Source organism: Talpa europaea, assembly GCF_964194135.1.
Source record: "Talpa europaea genome assembly, chromosome: 5".
In the NCBI taxonomy this organism is placed as follows: domain Eukaryota; kingdom Metazoa; phylum Chordata; class Mammalia; order Eulipotyphla; family Talpidae; genus Talpa; species Talpa europaea.
The window spans coordinates 1,663,486-1,684,918 of NC_140071.1; the positions used below are offsets into that span (position 1 = coordinate 1,663,486).

At 57.5% G+C, this 21,433-nt stretch overlaps 1 protein-coding gene across 1 annotated transcript; it reads right to left on the minus strand.

Annotated features, from left to right (window-relative positions):
* Nucleotides 1-5,621: 5,621 nt before the first annotated feature.
* Nucleotides 5,622-11,567, minus strand: MED10 (mediator complex subunit 10; the record flags this gene model as incomplete). The annotated part of the gene is made up of 4 exons (XM_084233602.1): nucleotides 5,622-5,977; nucleotides 8,262-8,364; nucleotides 10,684-10,767; nucleotides 11,446-11,567. The coding sequence occupies 4 exons, from the start codon at nucleotides 11,565-11,567 to the stop codon at nucleotides 5,879-5,881; spliced, it is 408 nt and encodes a 135-aa protein (XP_084089728.1). The 3' UTR covers nucleotides 5,622-5,878.
* Between the last annotated feature and the right edge of the window lie 9,866 nt (nucleotides 11,568-21,433).

Sequence of the window (21,433 nt, forward strand, 5' to 3'; positions counted from 1 at the left end):
GAATGGGCCATCCAACACAGAAGCACCCACAGACCCTCAGCCACCTGCTGACCCGGGAGCGGGAGCAGGTGTTCTGGGCGCAGGCTGCTGAGATGCCAGCCTCGCCCGTCACTGGCAGATGCAATTTCTCCAAGAACACCTTCCAGATTTTTGGCTTAAGCAGTAAAGGGAGTTTCTTTTTATCAATGGTGGTGGGGGGGGGTGGTATGTGACAGACTGAGGAAGGAAGATGGCAATTAAGACTTGATCTCAGAAAACAGGATTTGATTTTCGCAAACAGGAACGCCAGCGGCTGATGAGGGCTAAGGCGCAGCTCCCTGCTTCCCGCGTCTGTAGGAGAATGGACTTATTTCTATTAGGAATTTAACACCCCCCCAAAAAAATTTAAGTATTGAATGCTCATTCGGTTCACTGTCAAACATTATATTCCCTTAAATTGTTTAATACACATTTATTCCAAAAGAAAGTGCCTTTGGAGTCTCTCCCAAGAGGTTCTGAAGAACTGAAAACTAGAAATGAGGCTCAGGCAAGGATGGGCTGGGTGGGCTGCGGGGGGACAAGGCGCCTGGGATCCAGGGGAGAAGGGAGAGGCTCTTGCACCCACACCCGCATCATCCGTGAGAAACAATCCTCAGGGGTGATCCCTGGGAACTGGGCGGGTAATCTTGCCAGCACCGCAATTCTTTCGTTTTTTATCTGAACAAAGTCATCGTAGACAAGAAGAGCAACAGTCTTGTCTGGAACCCTCTAACTGGGCATTTGCTTTATGAATCTGGTATCGTGTTTCATTCATTTAATCTCATGTCCACAAGCACATTGGCTGCCACACGTGCGCCGAAGCAAACCCTTAGTTTATCTTTATAACAAGATGTGTCTACCAAAAAAAAAAAAAATCCATGGACTGGTGTTAAAGGCACATTATTAAATAAAAAAGAAAAGAAGCAAGAGAGATAAAATAATCTCCTTTGTGTGCTATAAATGAAATTAAAGACAATAAATATCCTATACCTAAAGATCCGGGTAGATTAATGTCAATAAAACTATGGGAACTTAATATTTCTTATTCATTTTTGCATCCCTTAAATTCTTTGTGAAGAACATACAGACTTTGGTTTTTGGTTCGGTTTGAGTTTTGTTTTGTGTTTGTGGTTTTTTTTTTTTCCTTCTGATGATTCAAACAGCAACAAGCAGACACTCACCAGAAAGAACGAGAAGACAGAGCTCGTGCGGGAAAGTCTGAGCAAACATCTTCCTGCGAAGTCGCTGCAGCTCAAGTGCTTTCAAATCAGCCTGGAAAAGCAGCACCATCAGCCAGGGTCGGTCCACGGGGTGACGAAGACTCCGGGCCTGTCTTGCAATTTACCATCCTGCCTGCCTCCTGCCAGCTTCGTGTGTGCCGACTGCTGCTTATTATCCTTTCACACGGCCGCAGTATCAATATTTCATGTCCTATTGTCCCTCATTGTTTATCAGCACCAGAGCCCCAGAGCGCGCCGCAGACAGGAGGCCTGGGCCCCGGCTGGAGTCGCGTCCCCTTAATGTCAGAAAACCGCGGCTTCCTCCGGAGGCTCCCCTGGAGGACAAGTTCACCGTGACGCTCCGTCTAGCCCATTTGCCCATCACAAGCTCCTTCCAGGGTTACTCAGAAATGCGGGATTGTGCTGAGCCGAAGGCACTCGGCATCGGCGGAACACTCGCCCCGAGTCTCCACCGGAGGTGTGTGAGGCCCTGTCTATGCGCCGCGGGGCTGGGGCTCTGCTGCGGGGCCGGAGTGGGCGCCCGGGGGGCCCTCCCTGCGCAGCACCATGAAGGCGAGCTCCGCCCCGGCCCTTCTCTGCTGGCCCCGGCCCGTCCCGGCCTACGGAAAGCAGAGCCCGAGGCCGAGGGGACCCCACTGAGGGCCGCGGCGGGGGAACTGAGCGTGCTGTCAGCTCTGCCCCCTCTCGAGCTTGCCGGTGCGTCCACTTCCCCTGTGCCCGGGTGTTTCTATCTGAATGAACCCGGAAGGTCTTCAGGAGAAAGTGCTGAATGGCGCTGCAGGCTGAGTCCAGTCTCCAGATTCCTGGCCCTGCTTCAAACGTGGCCTCACCCCGCGGAGACTGGGCGCTCTTACCGAGGCTGCCAGCAGAGCCGGAGAGCCTGGCGCTTGCGAGGGGGTGCCCGTCTCCAGCCCTGCCCCTCCTGGGCTCCTGTACAATAGCCAAAGGGAAGGGCTGGTGGTGGGCGAGGGCCTGTCGCATCGGGCCGGGCTGGGAGGACAGCATCTCCACGACCAGCATCCACTCGAAGCTGCCCCTGGCGGGCACCTGCCAGCCCGTCCCCCGGATGGGTGCTCTGCAGTTTTCTTCCAACTTTCAGACTCACAAGACTGGAGACCAGAGCACTGCTGCTTGCAAGGGGATCTCCCTTAGGGTGGCTTCAGAAGATCAATATCCTATTTTTGGCCATAACACTTGGAGTCGATGAATGATGGAAATTTCCTACAACTTCCAGAAATGTCTTATCAAAAGTGCCAAAAAGAGACGGTGCCCACGCTGCTTCTGGGGAGCACCCAGCCCCGGGCCCCCAGATGGGCGTCACGGTGAGGCTGTCATCTGGTGAGATGGGGAGCCAGCTGTCCAGAGCACATGCAGGGGTGTACATGTGGCCCCTGCACAGGTCGGACCCCACTGGGACCATCTAAGCCTTCCAGTGACCATCATGGCCGGGCATCAGGGGTCTGCAGGGGCATCCTTGGTGCCAAGGCCTTGGCAGCATCTGCGAGCATCTTTGAAGCTTCAGGCCTCACCCTTTGTTCAATCTGCTAATCCACAGGTGGGACCAAGGCTTTGTAGATCTATTAGCAACTCAGAACTGCTGCGTGCACATTAAAATTTATCAATTATAGCCCAAAGGGTACTCTGAAGGGGTGGGAAGCCCTGCCCTGGGGACGAAGAGTAAAAAGAACCGGCTCTCCGTGGGCACAAGGAGCCGCCAGGGCCCTGAGCTAGTCTGACCCCAGACCAGCAGCAGCTGCTCCAGTGGGGACGGGCTGGTGCTGTGAGCGCTTTGCTTTTTGGCGTTTTTTTGTTTTATTTGCTTCAGAAACCACAGGAGATCGTGTAAACCTTTGAAATGTATTTCCATGAAGCCTATTTTTCATCACTGCTAATGCCCATCTAACGCACATGAAACAGGAAAGCCAGTCATAGCTGCAACGAAATAAACCTGTAATACATTTCCCACGCACGTACACACATCTGTGCAATTATTTTCAAGGCGTCTTTACGTACATTGAAATTAAATCAATTGGAATGAAATCAACCGATAATTTAAATCACCAAGTGAGAGAAACTATGTGACATTAGTTCTGAACTTTAAAGGATCACGGACACTAACCCGGGGGCTCACCTGAGAGCTTCTGAAACATCAAAGATAGTGGGAAAATAAACGCTGGTGAATCGCTGCGAAAAATCCCAGCGATCAGCGGCTGCTACTCCCCCAGGCAAAGACCGTCCCGGGAGATGCAGCAACCCTGGCCAGGCGCAGGAAGGGGCAGGAAGGGGCCCGGATTCAGCCACAGGAGTGGTGCACCGGGGGAGGCAAGTGATGGGGTGCAGGGCGGAGCAGGCGGGGGGGGGGGGAGGAAGCATGTGCTGCCCCCCAGGCTGCAGAGCCGGCCCGGGGACGGAGGGGCGGCCCCACCTCTGCCGCTTTGCCGACTCTGCCGCTTTGCCGACGCTGAAGCCCAGGACACAGTCAACAGGCCGGTGCCTCAGGCCTGCCGGCTCCAGGGTGAGCGGGCCCAGCCCTGTGCTGCTCAGTGCCCTAGTGACGCCAGACCTGCGTGTGAGCAGGACGCCCTGTGACCCCATCTGTCTGGGCCGCTCCGAGGTCGTGGCCAATCTGGCTCTGTCTTGATTTCGCATCTTGGCAGGAAATGCGTGAAAGGAAACAGCAAATGGCTCGCACACAGAGATACCCAGTGAAGCGGCCCCGCTGCCGCCCACCCGCCCGGCTCCGCTCCGAGGCCCTCAGGGGCAGGACACGCTCAGAGGGCTCTGGGGACTGCGACCAGCAACCAGGCTCCGCAGGTTGAAAGACAAAGCAGGGGCAAGAGCCACGGATCAGCCGCCATCAGAGCTGAGGCGCCACCTCCGCAGCCAGGAAGTGGGGCGCCCTGCACTGGGGGCACAGGACAGAGTCCCACCATCGGGGAGGGGGCGTGCGTGGCGGAGGGCTCTGGGGCAGGCTGCTTCCTGCCTCTCCAGACGTAGGGTCCCGGCATCGCCGGGCTCTCCTTGGCTGGCAGCTGCATCATCCAGTCTCTGCTTCCACCCGTGGGGCCGAGGGGCCCGACCCTCTGCTTTAGCAGGACACAAGTCACGGGGTGGAGCCCACCCCAAGCCAGGGCGACCCCATTTTACCTGCACTGGCTCTATCTGCAGCACCTACTTCCCTGTGAGGCCTCTTCTCATTCTGAGGCTCCAGGTGGACATGAACTGGGGGGACTCAACCCAACACAGCTCCCATCCACACACCCACTTCCTCAACAGCCATCCCTTCCCGGGGCCCTGAGGACGGGCTGGCTGGAACACGGCGCGCTAGGCCAGGTGGACAGACACACGGACGGATGGAGGGAGGTGGTTGGTGGGTGAACGGATGGGTGGATGGTGGGCAGGTGGATGAAAGGTGGCTGCATGGCGGGGGGATGGATGGACAGACGGGTGAACCGGGCAGAAGGCTGGCTGGAGGGGTGGTGGGCGGTGGGCGGGTGACAGACGATCACAGATATGATAGACTTGATAGACACACACACATAAGACATGCACCTCGTTATGCTGACATGAACCTCATTACTATGGCATTGGCTATTTTTATTAGCGCCCACCTTCTAAACAGGGCACAGGTCGGGAAGCTGGAGCACCCCAACGTGGGGCTTCTTGAGTCCCCTGTCCCCTGCACGGCCTCTCCGCAGCCAGATCAGCGACGTCTCCCAGCCCGAGACCACCCGTCATGACGGGCACCTGCATCGCTGCTCCCGCCGCCCATGCTGGCTGTCCTAGTGCACCCCACTGTCCCCCACAGCAGCAGGCGAGCAGCACGTCAGCCGGCAGCTGGGACGTGGAGGCTCTGGCGTGTGCAGGCCAAGCGGGCTGGAGAGGTGGCAGCGGGGCCCGCAGCTGAACCACGCACAGTGGCCTCCACGAGATGGGTCAGCCCCACAGGCTGCACACTCCGCCCTGGAGGGCGCACCCCAGCGGTGCCACCCCGAGTGCCCGCGTCCTCCATCCAACAGGCTAAGGGACAATCAGCCCAGAGCCTCCCGCCTGAAGGCCCGGACCCCACTGTACGGCTCACTCACACTTCGGGGAGGGAAGGACGGACGACACGCGACAGCACGGGTGCTCGGAGAACCACCACACGGAAGTGCCACGAACACGTGGCTTTACTCCAGGCCGTGGGCTGAGGCCTGTGCGGACGCGCCGCGCTGAAGCCGGAAATACAAAACCAATTCCAAGTACTTCCCGTGTTAAGTCAGTTTTTCTTTCATTTTAGCTTTTTCTTTTTTATTTTCGCTTTGACAATAAAATGGAACAAAGAAAACTATCAGGAGGAAGTTTATCACATTCAGTATTTCTAAGACCAACTCGTGGCAGAACGATCAAACCATCGCACTCACAGCTGTGGGACGACCAGCCCCCGAAAGATGGGGCGGACAGACGGACGAGCTTCAGGGACAGAGGGCTGCACAGCCCGCGAGCCCCCCACCCCTGCCGTCCCCAAGGCGCTGGACCAGGACTGGCGGCCGAGGGCGGGCCGGGCGGCGGCTTCAGTGTCAGCGCAGCCTGGGCTGCCCCAGCTCGGGGCGACGCCACAGGACAGGAGGGCCCTGCACCTAGGAAGGGGGGTGCTCCTCCCCTCGGATGCTCCGGTACTTCGCCATGTCTTCTGGAAAGACTTTGGAAAGTTCTTGAATCAAGAGACTTTTGAATTTCTACAAAGAAAAAAAAATTACACTGTCAAACCACCTCCATGGGTGACCTGTCACCCACTTAGAGACTGCGCCTCCCAGTGACTCAGGGGTCCCCAAAGGGAGGGGAACGTGCTTCTCTGTCCACCGCTGACCTTCCAGGGCCGCCTCTGCCGGGGATGCCGCAGCGCTCTTACCTGAACCGCAGGGACAGGTAACAAAGCGGCTACTTTTTTTAAAGATTTATTTTTACTGATTTACGCACACAAGAGCTGGGGTGCAGGCCAGAGGTGTGGGGAGAATGGTGAGAGGATTCACCAGAGACAGAGCGGGGAGCAGAACAGGCGGATGGACTGAAACACTGCTGAGGGGAGCAGCGGGGAGACAGGAAGGTCTGCTGCGCCCTGTGCGTCAGCTCCTTGGCCGGGGATCGAACCCGTGCTGCAGTGGCTGGTGATAAGCTTGACAGCGCTGAGACTCCAATCCCTGGGAGGCCCTAACTAAGCAACTATTAACCGGAAGGCACCAACTCTCTGTGCGCAACCCACTGGCTCCGGCATCCAGGGAGGCTGGGAGCTGCCTGCTCCTCCTCAGGGGGCGTCTGCTTCCCCCTTTCACAGCAGTTAAAACACCTGCCAGCTCACAAAGCGCTTCCAGGGGCCACACTGAAGGAAGACCCCCGAGTCCACGTGTGGTCACGCAGCCCACGCCAGCCACACTGGCTCAAGTCTCAAGCACAGCCCAGCAGCTCCGCAGACAACAGCGCGCCCAGGAGGGCTGGCGGGATGGAGAGGTGGCCCGGGCTCGCGGACACGGCTCGGCCTCCAGGAGAATGAACACCTGCCGCCTGCAGCACGTGAGGGAGCCCAAGGGAGGGGCGTGCCGCACAGCGGGTGAGGCGCAGACAAGGGTGCCAGAAGCTTCCACGCACGCGCGCCAAAGGGGACTGGGAGAGGGACCGAGACGGGGAGAGGAGCACAGGGACGACGGCCACGGGTCACAGGTGAGCTGCTGGGAATGCGCGGGACTCCACCTGCGAGGAGCGCGCGCACCCGCGCGGAAACCAACAGTCACGCGAAAACATATTTAAATAAAATAAAGGGCGCGATGCCGACAAAGTAACGAAGCACAACAATCACGAGCCAAGACTCTGGCGAAGACGCAACGAAGGCGCAGACGAGGCGAGGTCCCGGGGCCAAGCGGGGCAGGAGGGAGGCGCCAGGAGAAGAGGCCCTACCGTGATGGCAGAACCACAACGGGCGGCTAGCGAGACCGCCCGCTCTCCCAGAGGAGCCCCACGCTGTTCCGGACACAACTTCTGGAAGGGGACCCCCCCCCGCCACTGGGAAGACAGGCCGGCCCCCCTGGGGTCCTGACGGGGACAGGTGCGGGCCGGGTGGGTTCTGCCGGACAGCACAACCCGACGACAGGCCAGCTCATCCCGCACAGCCCTCCGCGCAGATGTGACCCGGGCCCGACGCTGACCAGGGCAGCGGCCACGGTCCCCGCCACCACCCACAGGGACCGCTCCGGGCGCCGGGACGCTGGGGAGCCGACACCCAGGGCGATAGGACAGGCCCCTCCACCCCTCACAGCCATCCTGACCGACGTCCCGCTCACTGGCTCATCCCAGGAGGTCACTCCGTGGCCAGCCCTGCGTCCAGCAGACACCCGAGGGTCACGCCTGGGGCCCTGGGAGCCTCGTGAGGCCCAGAGCCCACAGCGGATGGGACACAGCGGCACGTCCACATCTGTGCGCTCGGGAAAGGCCGGAGACAAACGAGGAGGAGAGGCTCAGTGAACCCCAGAAACGAAACCAGAGGTGCAGGGAAGGGGGCGAGGCAGCAGGTAGAGGCCGCAGGGGCCACGCAGGCCACCAAAGGTGCCCCACCCCTGCCCTCAACCCAACGGTGAGTCACCCTGAGTAAGAAAAGCCACGGATTCCCTCCAAGAGGCGGTGCCTCCCGCGCCAGCAGAGACCCGGGGACAGAAGGCGGGGGCAGCCGGGACCCCAGACCGGAGACCCACGGCCCCCGGGAGAGCCGGAAGGGAAGGGACAGAAGGCGCGGACACGCCTGACAGCGGGACTCACCGGGCGCCCCGGGCCCAAAGCCAGACGACACGCCTGCCGCCCTCGGCCCCTCCGGCGGGCCCCGCTCCTCCCCAGGGCACGACGCCGCCCGACCTCCCACCGCGCGGGGCTGAAGCTGCCCGGTCAGGCGCGGAGAAGCAGCAGGAGGCCGGGAAGGCCCCTCAGGGGCGGGCAGCAGTCTGGCGGCCCCCACAGGGCCCCGGGGAAGAGTCTCACCTTCATGGTGTCGATCTTGCCCTTCACCTGCTCGTTCTTGGCGAGCGCGCGCTCCAGGCACTCCTTGGTGTAGAGCAGCGGGTTCCGGCCTTGGTCTATGTACCTGCGAACAGAAGCTGGTCCGTGCGCGCCCTGCAGCCGCCAGCCGCCCGCGCCGCTCAGGAGCCGCAGGGAAGCAACCGGCCCTCGGCCCGGCGCGCGGGCTTCACACCACCCTGGCCCCCTGGGCGGCCCAGACCCGTCTGCGCCGGGTGAGCCAGGACACCCTCGTTCACGGGCAGGACGACCCGAGCCCACCGGCGCTCAGGGCTCGAGTCAGACACACACGGCCCCGCGAGCCACCCTCCAGCGCCCTGGCCCGGTCCCGCGGGCCCTCCGGCCACCGGGTCCTCCAGAGGCCTGCGAGGTGAGGAGCAGAGGGGGCGCCCCAGGGCAGCCCCTCCCACCCCCCCCCCCAGCTCAGTGGCCTGGCTGGGGAGGGGCTCAGCCCCAAGGTGGTTTGCCAGGGGCTCCAGGAGCAGCAGGGGGTGGGCACGCTGCACCACACGCACCTGCCAGTCTCTCCGGCTATTTCAGCATCGTTCTCGCCTTTCAACCCTCACCCACGTGTCCTCAAGATGAAAGTCCCGTGACCTCATCACGCACCCCGCCCCGGCGGCCACCTGCCCACTGACTCCCCGAAGGGTCCAAACTCAATTGTTCCCAATTATCAGCTAAATGAGTTATTACAGGAAAAGAAAACCAGCACCGTGCTAAACCCAGTCCATTCTTTTTATTGAATCAAAAAACACAATCACTCGGATTAAAGAGGCCGCTGCGTTACTGCTGACGGCAGGAAACTGGCTTTTAATGAGAAGATACAGCAGGTTAATCCACCAAGTTCCAGCAATGCCATCTTACTTCAACAGCTTTGAAATGACATAACGAAAGCAGCAAAATTATGTTAAATTTACGCTAAATCCCTCCATTCTGAAAAAGACACAGAACAGGGCGAACCACGGGTTAACAACCACCTCGCGGAGGTTCACCACTGCCCTAAACCCACAGCCTGCATGCGCGCACCAGCCCCACGGGTCCTGTCCACCCCGTGCCGCCAGCAGGCCCGCGGTCTGCACTGTCCGCCTGGACACCGTGTGCGAGGACGCTCTGCAGGGAGGCAGGGGACCCGCCACTCCTAGGCAGCGCAGACCATGGGAGGTGCCCACTTCCAGTGCCTGCTGCTGCTCAGGGCTGACGGCCACCCGCCCTGACAGACACTCAATGCAGCCGGCCCTTCAGCCCAGCGCTGCAGCTGTGCTGGCGGAGGCGTCACTGCCCCGGCCCGGCTCTCATGTACCCCACTCCAAGACTCAAGAAGTGCCTTGGCATCTGTCTAGACCGCCGCCCCGTCCTGGGGGCCAGTGAGCAGAACAGCAGCAGCAGGACCCTTCCGTGAAGGTGAAGGAGCCCTCGGCCTCGGGCACACGCCCTTAACCCCCACCAGACGCCAGAGAAGTCAGCAGGGCTGACAGTAATAAGGAAGATCACCAAGGCCAGGGATGAGGGCAGAGACACCCCCCCAAAGCTGCAGCGTGTGTCCTGTGCTTGAGGACGGCTGCGGCCCTGCAAGGCACTGTAAGGAGGGCCTGGAACCTGCTCTTTGGAGACGTAAAAGCCGCAACTTTCCCCTTTCTCGATCAGGGAAACCGTGACTGACACTTGCAGTTTACTGCTGAAAGCACGAGGTAGGCCTTGCCCATCCAGGCCTCCCTCCCCGCCTCCCCCAGCGGCACTGTCAACTGGCACACAGCAGCTGAGCAGCCCGCAGAGGCCACTTCCCCGCTCTCACCGGGAAATCAGGGCTGGGACAACCTCACCAGCGCCATCAGCCTGGACAGAAAACTCCCGACAGCTTATCTCCTGGGAGCCTTTTCCAGGTCACCACAAGAGAGGTGCTCCCCGGGGGGACGCCCCCTTCCCAAACACACTTGGCCCAAAGTCTCCTGTTTTTCAACAAAGCAGGTCCTGCTGTGGCGAGGTGGGCAGTCCGCCCCCGCAGTCTGGGAGGCTTCCCGCAGTCTGCAATGGCCTGTTCTGGATGCAACTGCTTTTTAACTGGTGAGATAAGCCACGTAAGCCTTTCATCTCTCAGGGAAAGACAGGCAGCCGCGAGGTTACTCCGGAAGCCAAGCAGGGGACACGCTCCTGTAAGAAGCCTCCATGCACATGCAACCTTTCTCCAACAGGACGACACTGAGATAAGTTTCTAATCCCATCAGAACGTAAGCTCCGTGAGGACAAGTCCATTTTTGTGTTTTCCTCCTCGGCAAACCCCCAGCACCTGGGCACTACCTCATAGCGGGACAGAAACGCCACTGGCTGGCCGACCTCACGCCACGCCCAAACAGGAACCCACGGCAAGAAACTCAGGAGCGGTACTTACTCGAACACTTCCAAAGGCACAGTGATGTCGTGAAGCTGCTGCCTGCACTTATCAATATCCTGTAAGCCGGTCACGATGAAGTTCCTGAGGGAAGAAGCAAAGCAGGGGCATGTGGTCCATTTAGAGGACAAGACCAGCACCGGGGAACAGCCCTTCGGGGGCCACGGAATTCCCAGGGACGCCCTGGAGTTAATGGTACCCTCGGATATCGGCCGTTTTCTTCCTGAACTGGAAACTGCCAATAATGGGGGAGGGGCAGAAACCAATCCCCGGAGGGAGGAGGGAGGGCGGGGGCCACCCCGAGGGCCCCGGGGCGAAGCCCGCCCAGAGCCGGGGCGCGGGAGGGGCTGGCCGCTGCCGGGGAGGCCCCGCCGGGAGCCGGAGCCGCCTCTCGACCCGGCCCGCTCCGCCCCGCCCCCGAGCTGGCGCCACGCCCGCGCCCGACTCCCGCTCCGGGCCCCTCCCGCCCGGCCCGGCCCGGCCCGCTCCGGGCCCTCCCCCCCGGCCCGGCCCGCCCGGCCCGGCCCCTCCTCCCCGGCCCGGCCCGGCCCCTCCTCCCCGGCCCGGCCCGCCCGGCCCGGCCCGGCCCCGCCCCCCCGGCCCTCCCGGCCCGGCCCGGCCCGGCCCGGCCCCTCCCCCCCGGCCCGGCCCCTCCCCCCCGGCCCGGCCCGACCGGCCCGGTCCCTCTTCCCCGGCCCGGCCCGCCCGGCCCGGCCCCTCCTCCCCGGCCCGCCCGGGAGCCGCGCCTCGGCGGCCGCTCACAGCTTCTGGTTGAGGCCGGCCTGGCTGCTGGGCTGGAAGTCGCTGACGATGATGCCGAGCTGCCGGATGTTCTCCACGAACTTCTCCAGGTGCTCCTCCAGGTGGTCGAACTTCTCCGCCATGGCCGCGCGCCCCGCCCGCCCCGCCCCGCCCCGCCCCGCCCCGCCGCGCCGCTTCCGGCTTCCGCCCGGCGCCGCCACTTCCGCTTCCTCCGTGGCGGGGGCGGGGGCGGGGCCGCGGGCCTGGGCGACGGGCGGGGCGGGGTCCAGGGCTGGGGCGGGGCTTCGGCGGCGGGGCGGGGCCTGAGATGGAGGGCGGGGCCTCGGCGGGCGGGGCGGGGCGGTCCGCTTGGCCCCGCCCAGCGCCCCCGCCCCGGGCGGACGAGCCCCGCGGGCGTCGGTCCCGGGACGCGCTCCGGGCTCCGCGGCCGCAGGGACGGGGGGGACCTGCGAGGCCGCGCGCCGCCGCCCCCGGCCCGGCCAGCCCCGGTCCCTGCCCCGGTTCCCGCGCTCAGGTGGGCGCCGGGGGGCGGGGCCGGCGCTGCAGGGCACCTGCCCGCGAGCAGGTGCAGCCGAGGCCGGACCCCGAGGGCGGGCGCTCGCTGCGGGCCGCGGACGCGGTACAGGAAAAAACACGTCGACGAAAGCAAGACCCGAAATCCCACCCCCGACGCGAGCCGCCCCGCAGACCCCGGAGGCCCTCCCGGCCTCCGCGGGGCCGCCCCCCTCCGGCCCTCGCTGCCCCCCGCCCCCCCCCCCCCGGGCCGGCGCCCGCGCCCCCGGCTCCCGCGGGGCCCCGGGTCTTCCGCCGGCCGCAGCCCCGGCCTCGCCCCGGCCTCATCCCCAGCGGGGGACCGGCGGGCTTCGCTCTGGGGGAAGCGGCCGCCAGGCCCACCGAGGCCTCAGGCCGCCCCTCCCCCTGCCGGCGTCCTCACCACCGCCCCGCGGCTGCACCCCGACGGCGCCGCTTCCCTCCGTGCTCCCCTCCTGCCAAGTGCAGTGCGCGGTGCCCTGGGGTCCCGGGGAGAAGGCCCCCCTTCCCGGGCTGGCGTGAAGCCCGTCCCGGCGAGCACGGCCGGGCCCGCTGGGCCACGTCGCTCCGGTGCTGAAGAACCACCCCCCCCCCGCCCCCCGCCGCTCCCGCGGGGCCGCCCGTTCCTCCTGCTGGCGGGATTCCTTAGGCCAGGGCAGTTTCCTCACCCCGACTCTCCAGTCCCGGGCAAGATAAAGGGGCTCCTTGCCCAGCCGCGCCCAGGAGGGAGCCCACCAAGGTGACCTGGCCAACTTGCTGACCAGGGACCCCGGCTCTGCAGCGTCTACTGGCTGCAGAAGCCTCTTCCCCTGCGAATATGCCAGCACCTTGGGTGGAGACACCTCCTGCCCCGCGTAAGGACAGTTCGTGGGGATTTTAAACAAGGTGGAAATAAAATATTTGACAAAAGGAAAAAAAGATGATTTGGGGCAGTCAGGCCAGAACGTCAAAATGCAGCTCAGTTTCCCAGGAAAGCTCTTGCTGGCGCTTTGCAGTGGGGCAGAGTCACCTTAAAAATGGGAAGACACCTCCAGACTCGTGAGGATGGAGGGGTGAAGAGGGGACCACAGTCCATACAGCAGAAAGCAAGGAAAAGGGGGATAAGCAAAATAAAGAACAGGCAAGGAAGATAAAAAGCACAAAAAGATGAGCGAATAGGAGACACATTTTTTGTTGTTGTTATTGTTCTTTTATCTACCTGCGTTTCTTCAAAGGCACCACTAAAACAGGCTCCTAACAGCTAAAGGGGGCAGGATAAAATAATAGACACTTAAAATAACCTCAACAAAGTGGTTGGTGCATTGAAAATTGAAATTAATAGATATATAAATAGACCTTTAATAATAAAAGGAAGAATCCACCACAGTGGTAGGCTGACATTAACTTCTCTGCAACTGACAACATAGTCATGCTATCTAACACCAAGATTGACAAATTATGAAGGAACATTCAAATTCCATAATCACAGGAGTAGATATGAGCTACTCTGTCAGGAAATGATCAGTCAAGTGGACAAAAATACGCACAGAGATTAACGAAGATTTGAATAATGTGATTAATAGGGGTGATCGCTGAGAAACCCTGAGTCCCGAGAACAGGTTGTTTCCAAGCTTATAGGAAATATTTATAAAAAGATGGCCATTCACTAAACCACAAAAGAAGTTTCAGCAAATTCCAAGTTCTGTCACATAGATGGACTTCCCTGACCTCAGTGTAACTGAAAACCAAAACACAGCTTTAAATAATTCATGGGTGTACATACATCGGAATCTGTATGGGCGAGACCCAGTTTGCCTGTCACCGGTGTCACTCTCAGCAGCGCTCCCGCTCACTATCAGAGGTGTCTCGCCTTGGTTGATCTGTTACATAGTCAGTGAGTTAAAGGGAAATCGTGAAAGAGTTGGAGCTGAATGACAAGCACTTCTTATCAAGCTTCTGCTTTGTGGCTAAAGTCCCACTTTGAGAGAAAATAGCCTGGAAATAATAAGCTAGATTTTCACCTTGAAATGTTGAAGAAAAAGCAGGAGCAAGAGGGAAAAAAATCACAAATTCAAAAAATATATGGGAAGGAGAGAAAAAGGTAAAGATAGATGATGAAAATGAAAACTGCTTCATTCGTTGTCATTCTTCCTTCATTAGATGCTACAAAGGTGAATTATTATAAAACAGTGACTCAAACAGACACACTTCAGACAAGCCCCGTCAGTGCAGAGGGTGGTGGGAGGGACGGAGGGAGGGAAACTCTAATGTAAACGAATGAGGGAATTTGGTTCATTTACAGGAAAACTTGCATGGCCACACCCTGAAAGCTTGGAGGATGTGGGCAAGTTTTGAAGAAAATACAAAAAATCAACCTAAGAAATAATAAGAAACCACAGTAGACCCGACCTTTCAATAAACTGGCCAGTAGACCAGTTTCAAAGAAATGAAAGCCATCAAACACTGACAGCTTTTTACACTAGTTTGTTCTCTTTTTAAGGAAACATCAAAGAAAAAATAATTGCAAACTTACCTAGATGCTTTTAGTGACGAAAAAGACTCAACACATCCAGCTCATTTTTAAAGGGTTGTGTCACCCTGATGTGAGAAGCAGGCAGCCAGGACTGTCCAGAATCTTCCTTCTGAAAGTGGAGACGGAAAATTAATCTTGGCAGATGGAATAAATGATCATGTATCAGTGATTTGTGGTTGCATAACAGACTTCCCCCCAAACTCACAACAACCCCTGTTCTCAATTTTGCTCCCACATCTGCAATGTAGACTGCATGTGGCCTGCACCTGCCCCTCTGCTCCACGGCCCGTGGGCTGGAAGGACTTGGCTGGGCTGGAGGATCCGAGTTCGAGATGGCGGCTCACTTGGCTAAGGAGTTCATTGGGGGTGTGGCTGGAGAGTCTAGAGACACAGCTCCCCTGCTGTGAGTCTGCCTGGGCCTCAGGGGCTTCCTCACCCTCCTGGGTTCCAGGAGCACAAAGCCCCAGAGAAGCAGGCAGAAGCTGACCTACCTCTTCTGACCCACCTGGAAAGTCCCACTGGGTCCTGCCACCATCACCAAGGCACCCCTAGACCCCCGGGGAGGGAGCAGAGCCCTGAGCGTCAGTGGGAGACGCTGCACCCCAGGAGATGTGCAGGTGAAAAGGGGGCTCTTGCCAAAACTCTTTTTGGAAAACACACGTCTTTGAAAAAGTGACCACCTCTGGGCTCCTCCTAGGGTGGCAGGAATGGGCAGCTGTCACGGCCTGGTAGGAAGTACACGGCCAAAGGTCAAAGGGGAAAACATCTCAGGTAGGTCAGAAAAATAGACATTTTGATAATTTGACAAAACACAACCTGTTATAGGACAGCCCCGATATTGAACGGGTTCCTGGCTGTGGGTCCTCACCCGCGCTTACAAGGGACTTATGAATACTCCACTGCAGGACACACAAAAGGTTCATGAAAGGTTTATTTACAAGGAAAAGGAAATAAGGAAAATGTACAACTCAGGGAGAAAATAGGGAACTAAAGTCTTTAATGCGTCCTACCCGATCCGCCGACCTGGAAACCCAAAGTCACTCTCAGAGCTGGCCGGATGCTGCGAGCTGGCGGGGAGCCAAAATGGGGGACCCCCCCCCCCAAAGCCCACGTGTCTGGCTTTATACCCACCTGGCTGCTGAACCCCACCCTCAGGTCCCAGCCACCTTCCCTTGGGTGGGGATGGGATGTGGAGTCCCCAGTGTCTTTGGCTTTGGCCTGGGGTGGGGGTGGAGTCCACGAAGCCCGTATGGAATCAGCTTTAGGACAGCCTTTCCCCCTAACAAACCCAGCTCATCTCAGAAGTCTAGTGTAGGAGGAGTATTAAGATCTTCCAGAAGGCACTAGACTGGATGGTGAAGCTGTAAGAACATGTTCATGAAAGTCACAGACTCACCCAGCATCCCCACTGTGGGCCGGGGAGTCAGGGCTGGGGGGGAGGGGGGCACTCACGTCCTCCCTGCTCTTAGGACCCTGCACCTTTGGGCCTGCTACCTTATCGTGAAAATTCCCAGTTTGTACCTAGGGTTCCAGGCTATGTTTTAGGCATTTGAGGACAGGAATCTAAAGAGACACACACACACCCCAGTTCCAAACATACGCAAATTAGCTCGGTAAGCAGTTCTTTATTATTTGAAGGGGGGGAAACAAAGCAAGAGGCAAGAAGTCAAAAACTGACTGTTCTCCTGGGGCGTGAAGCGCCCCAGAAGTCACCCCTCCCTGTGGGCAGCGGGAGGGCAGCACCCCTCCCTGGCTCCCCCACAGCTGAGAGGCGCAGCTGCTCCTGCGGTGCAGATGAGCCATCTGTGTGCCCTCTCGGGTGCTCAGCCCCTCCCGGGCACCTTCTGCTGCTGCCTGCGTTTGCCAAGGCACCCGGGGGCGTGAGGGTCCAGTGCAAGGGCAGCGTTGGCCAGAGAGAAGACTCCATGGGGCCCCTGAGGCCTCGTCCTGCCCCATAGCAGGCAGCTGGGCTGTTTTCCTGCCGCCCTCCGTGTTGGTGACCCCAGGCCAGACAAGATCTCACCTCCTGGGGGCGTTGACCCAGACCTGCGTCCTCCCGGCCTTCTGGAAGCCAGAAGCCTGAGGCCAGGCGTGGCAGGGATGAGGCTGCAGGAGAATCACCCCAGCCTGTCTCTGGGCTGTGGCGGGTGCCAGCGCCCTAGGGCAACCCCATCTGCTCCCCATGCCCCACTGTGTCCCCCCAGGAGCCTGTCTTGCTCTCTGCATTTCGACTCAGGATGGTGCACTCAGGACCATGCGTGCAAGGCGCGAATCCGTGTACCGCCCCTCGGCTCTGGCCATCCTGGGTAGTCATCAGCTCCAGTTTTCATTCCCATGAACTTTCTCCTCCGCCTCCTCCCATTCGCACTGGCTAGAGCGAGAACAGAAACGCCAGGTTTCTAAAGTCTGGCTTCTAGACCTTCCCAAGCGCAGCCCAGAGACCAGTCAGGTTCACAGGCGCTTTGAAGCATTTTTCAGTCACTTGTCTCCCAGTTGCCGGGATTATTGCTCCACTGACTCATTTTATGTTCTTTGCTGGACGAAAGCATTTCAGACCCACTGAAAACTACGTTGAACTTCTCCCTTCTCTTTCCCCTCCCTCCACGGCCAGCCAGTGAGTGCCTTTACGCAGCACCCTCAGCAGGTTGGTCTGTTTGTAGGAGATGTTTTAAAATGTAAACGCCACAGGCTCCAGATGTAAATGAATTAAGGTGGAAAACGCCAGTGAGCCGGGCACCTGGGAGGGTGTGTACGGGAGGCCTGCAGCGCTGCGCGTGGAGGCCCTGCCCGCCTGAAGCCCGCATGACCTGCCACCAGGAAATGTACTAACTTCTTGTGCTCTGTGACCTTGGACTCTGGAAGCCATTTTCTTTCCTTTTTTTTTTTCCACTCACATTTTTATTGCTCTGTCAGCACTCAGGCACTTGGGGATGCCATGGGGATCGCCTTTGCCATTCCTTCCCATGTCTTCTGAGAACGAGAGTCAGCTGAAGCTTTAAAAGTGCAGTTATCGTACCAAGAGGGCAAACCAGCTGCTTCATGCTTTCCACTTTGTGGGTTTTTAGCACATTAGCAGTTCTGGCAGAAGGGGGGATTTGCAGCTTCTCACTCCAGCGGAGACAATGACGATGGTGAGGATGGTGATAAAGATGGTGATGGTGATACTAATGAGGGTGCGTGATGACGGTGATGGTGATAATGGTGATGATGGAGATGATGTGATGATGGAGACGATGTGAAGATGGTGAAGATGGTGATAACGGTCATGATCATACTGGCGACAATCTCTAGCTTTTTATTGAGCACTTTACTTAAATCATCTCATTTATTTTCACAACCCTAAGGGGTTATGAGCAGAAGCTGCTATCATCTGCACCATACATGGTCAAATGTCAGCCAAAAGGGTTTCCCTAAATGCAGAATTGTGTTTCCCTAAATGCAGAATTGTGAGGCAAAATCATCCCAGCTGGTGGAGGAAGCTGAGACCCACAAGGACTGCATTAGCTGCCTCTGCGCCCTGCGAGGCTGACTTGTCAAAGGGAGCAGTGGCTAGGGCACTAAGAGTATAAACAGTATCTTATTTATACTAACAGATCCACGCTGCCCAACATGGTAGCAACTGGACACCAGAAGACTGGCCAGTGCAACCCAGAGCTGCATTTGTCATTACATTGTAATTCGTTTGAATGAATTAAAATTAAAATAGCCTCCCCTGGCCAGCAGACACGGTATCAGATCTGTAGGGGAGCAGGACATGGAAGGAACTTGCGTCTGTAATACCCAACGCAACAGACAGTCTACCCCCTGCCCCCCACCATAGGTGACTTCCCTGGGAGCCATTGAGTGAGAGAGGAAATACACCATTATTTTGAGGATAGTAGGGATGATGAGTCTTCATGGGAGGGACCTGGAGCCTCACTTTCTGATTTCAAATCCCAGCTGAGCCACTTAGCTTAGCGCTGTGTGACCTTGGCCAAGTCCGGAGCCCCGAGTTTCTCATCACCCCGCTAGGGGTACCAAGAGGACAGTGACACCTCCAGCTGGGGTGAGGATTAAATAAACGAATGCAAACCACGTGGAATATCGAATCCGCTGTGCAGCTACGAGCTACTGTCAGGACATTTGGGGTCTCTGCTCCAGCACCTCAGCGCTGCGCTAATGAAGAATGTGAGTGTGCACGGCGGGTCCACACCCAGCGGTGTTGGGAGGGCAGCTGGTGTGGGGCGCTAACTGCTATGACACGCCACCTCCTGCCACTGGTGGGCCCTGGGAGGTCGCTCTCTTAGGTCTCAAGCACAGAGACTGCCCCTGCCAGCTTGTTCTTCAGCGGCCCGCAGGCCCTCGGGGACACGAGTGACTGGAGAGGGAAGCACTCCACCTGTTCACTCACCTGCACCCCCGACTCCTGTGCTGCTGAACGCTGCTGCTGAGAGTCCCCTGGACCCAGGCCCCAGGGTGCCCTGGCAGCCCCTGAACAAGGCGTCCCCGCCTGCGGATGCCCCCAGGGACAGCCGCTGTGAGAGGGACCACCCGGCCCACGGAGACCAGCCAGGATGCCCTTGAGCCCCTTGGCGGAGAACACCCGGGCATCACGCTCATCAGCTCCTGCGTAGTAAGAGAAGGCCACAGGGGAGGGGCAAAGGGACGACGTGGGACTGGAATCCCACGGACACTCGCAGAAAACTGACTCAGGAGCCTGGAGGGAAGCCCGCAAGGCCCAGCCAGGTGGGTGGAGAGGCCTGGCTGGAGGCGGGGCCTGGCTGGAGGCGGGGCCTGGATGGAGGAGGGCCAAACTGGGTGCTCCAAGTGCAGAGACCCAGCCTGCATGCCCTTCAGGCAGGGAGCTTGAGGAGTTCTGTGTATGACAGTGACAGGAAGATTAAAAAAGGGGGGCCTCCCTGGTGGCGCAAGGGGTTAAGCGCCGCACTGTGAAGCTGTCCACAGCCTCTGCAGCACAAGTTCGATTCCCGGCTGGCCAGGGAGCTACCCACACGGTGCAGCAGACCTCTCCATCCCCCGCTGCTCCCCTCAGCAGTGGATTTCAGTGGGTCTGCCCATTCTGCTCCCCACTCTGTCTCTGGTGAATCCTCTCACCCCGTACCTCTGGTCTGTACCCCAAATCTTCTATGCATAAATAAATATTTAAAAAATAAAAAGATAAAGATAAGTGTTTGACCTTCAACCTCATGCCAGCCCCTCTGCTGTCCACCATGGGGACCACCACAGGGACGCCAAACAGTACTGCAGCCGGGCCACAGCGTCCCCTCCCGCGGGACACCGAGTGTCTGTCTCTTTCAGCGGGTGGCAGTCGTCGCCCTTTAGTGGGAAGAGTTGGGTGCTGGTTCATTTCAATGCCCAACCTTAATAGAGGTCTAATAATGTGTTTGCCATGTAGAGCTGCAAGAAACTGTCATACTAAAATTGTCGCCGGTCTATTTGTGGTGTCTGCCAAGCTCAATTATGTATATATTCACGACCAGAGCATCTTCACCCCAAGAGCTGCGTTTCTTAGCCTTCACTCTTTACATGTTAATCTCCAGTCTGTTGATCTGAGCATAATATATTTCAGAAGCATAATCATTGCAGAAATTATCCAGCTTTGGTTCTGATTAAAAGTATAAATAACTTTTTTTGCATAATCACAACAGTAAATGGAAGAAATGCCTGGCCACTAAATTCTCAAAGGACTTCTGCGTTTAAAACATAAGCAACATGGATCAATAATCTATTCTAAGGTATAGAGTGCACCCTTTGTAGTCATTGCTAGCTTTGAAAATTCCGTATTTTCCAAATACCATAGGAATCCTCATTCCTTGAGAGGGTGAAGTAACACTTCTCAAAGCTTAGCACTATTTATAGATGGCAAATTGGGGACAAGGACTGTTTTTTTAAGTTAACAAGTATTAAGGAACCACTCCATGGCAGGTGTTTTTACATATGTTGCTTTAATTAATTTTAGAAATCTGGTTTTCCTTCTATTATTACTCAGTGCAGCTCTGTGGTCTCACCCTTACCTTCCTTCTTCTGTAATGGTTCTTTGTGGATCCTTCTGGATGGAAGCTGTGCTTTCTGCCCACACAGATCTTCAGATCCTCTCTGTAAGTGCTGAGGTCACAAGACTCACAGCTGATTAATTACTGCAGCCAGGTACCCCAAAGAGCCCCATGTTGCTGCCCAGGCACAAGTCAGACATGACTGGGAAAAGTGCCCTTAGGTCCTGGGGGGACCTGGGGATGCCTATGTGTGCATGTGTGCGTGCACGTGTGTGTGCACATGTGTGTATGAGTGGATGTTTGCAATTTGAATTTTACATATGTGAATATGTGAGTATATGTGTGTATGTGTGTGTGTATCTGTATGAAAGTATGTGTATATGTGAGTGTGTGCACAAATGTATGTGTTGGTGTGAATTGGGTTTGTAAGTGTGCATGAATGTGAATTATGTGAGAGTGCGTATATGTTAACATGGATGTGAATCCGTGTGTTGATGTGAATCCTGTGTGTGTTTCTGTGAATATATGACAGTTTAAGAAAGGGTGTATATATGTATATGTGTGATTTGTGTGCACAAATATGTGTGTGCACAAATGTGGCTCATGTAGGTGTGAAAGAATTATGTGAGAGTTCTTTTATGTGAATGTGTGTGAGAAAGCATGTGTGTATATATGAATGTGTGTATAGGTGTGTGAGAATGTATCTGCTGTGTAGACATAAATGTGTGTAAGAGAGCATGTGAGTATGTATTATGAGCATATGGATTGTGCTTAGATGTCACAATGTCACAAAGTGTGAGGAGGGCAATGTCTTTCATCCTAACTTCATGCTTTACAGGACATGTGATAGTTGGGCTAGGTAGAGAAATCTGGGCTCAAAGTTATTTTCCTTCAGAACTTGGAGGACGCCACCCAAGTGAATAACCAATGACCTTGCTTCATACTGATTCTT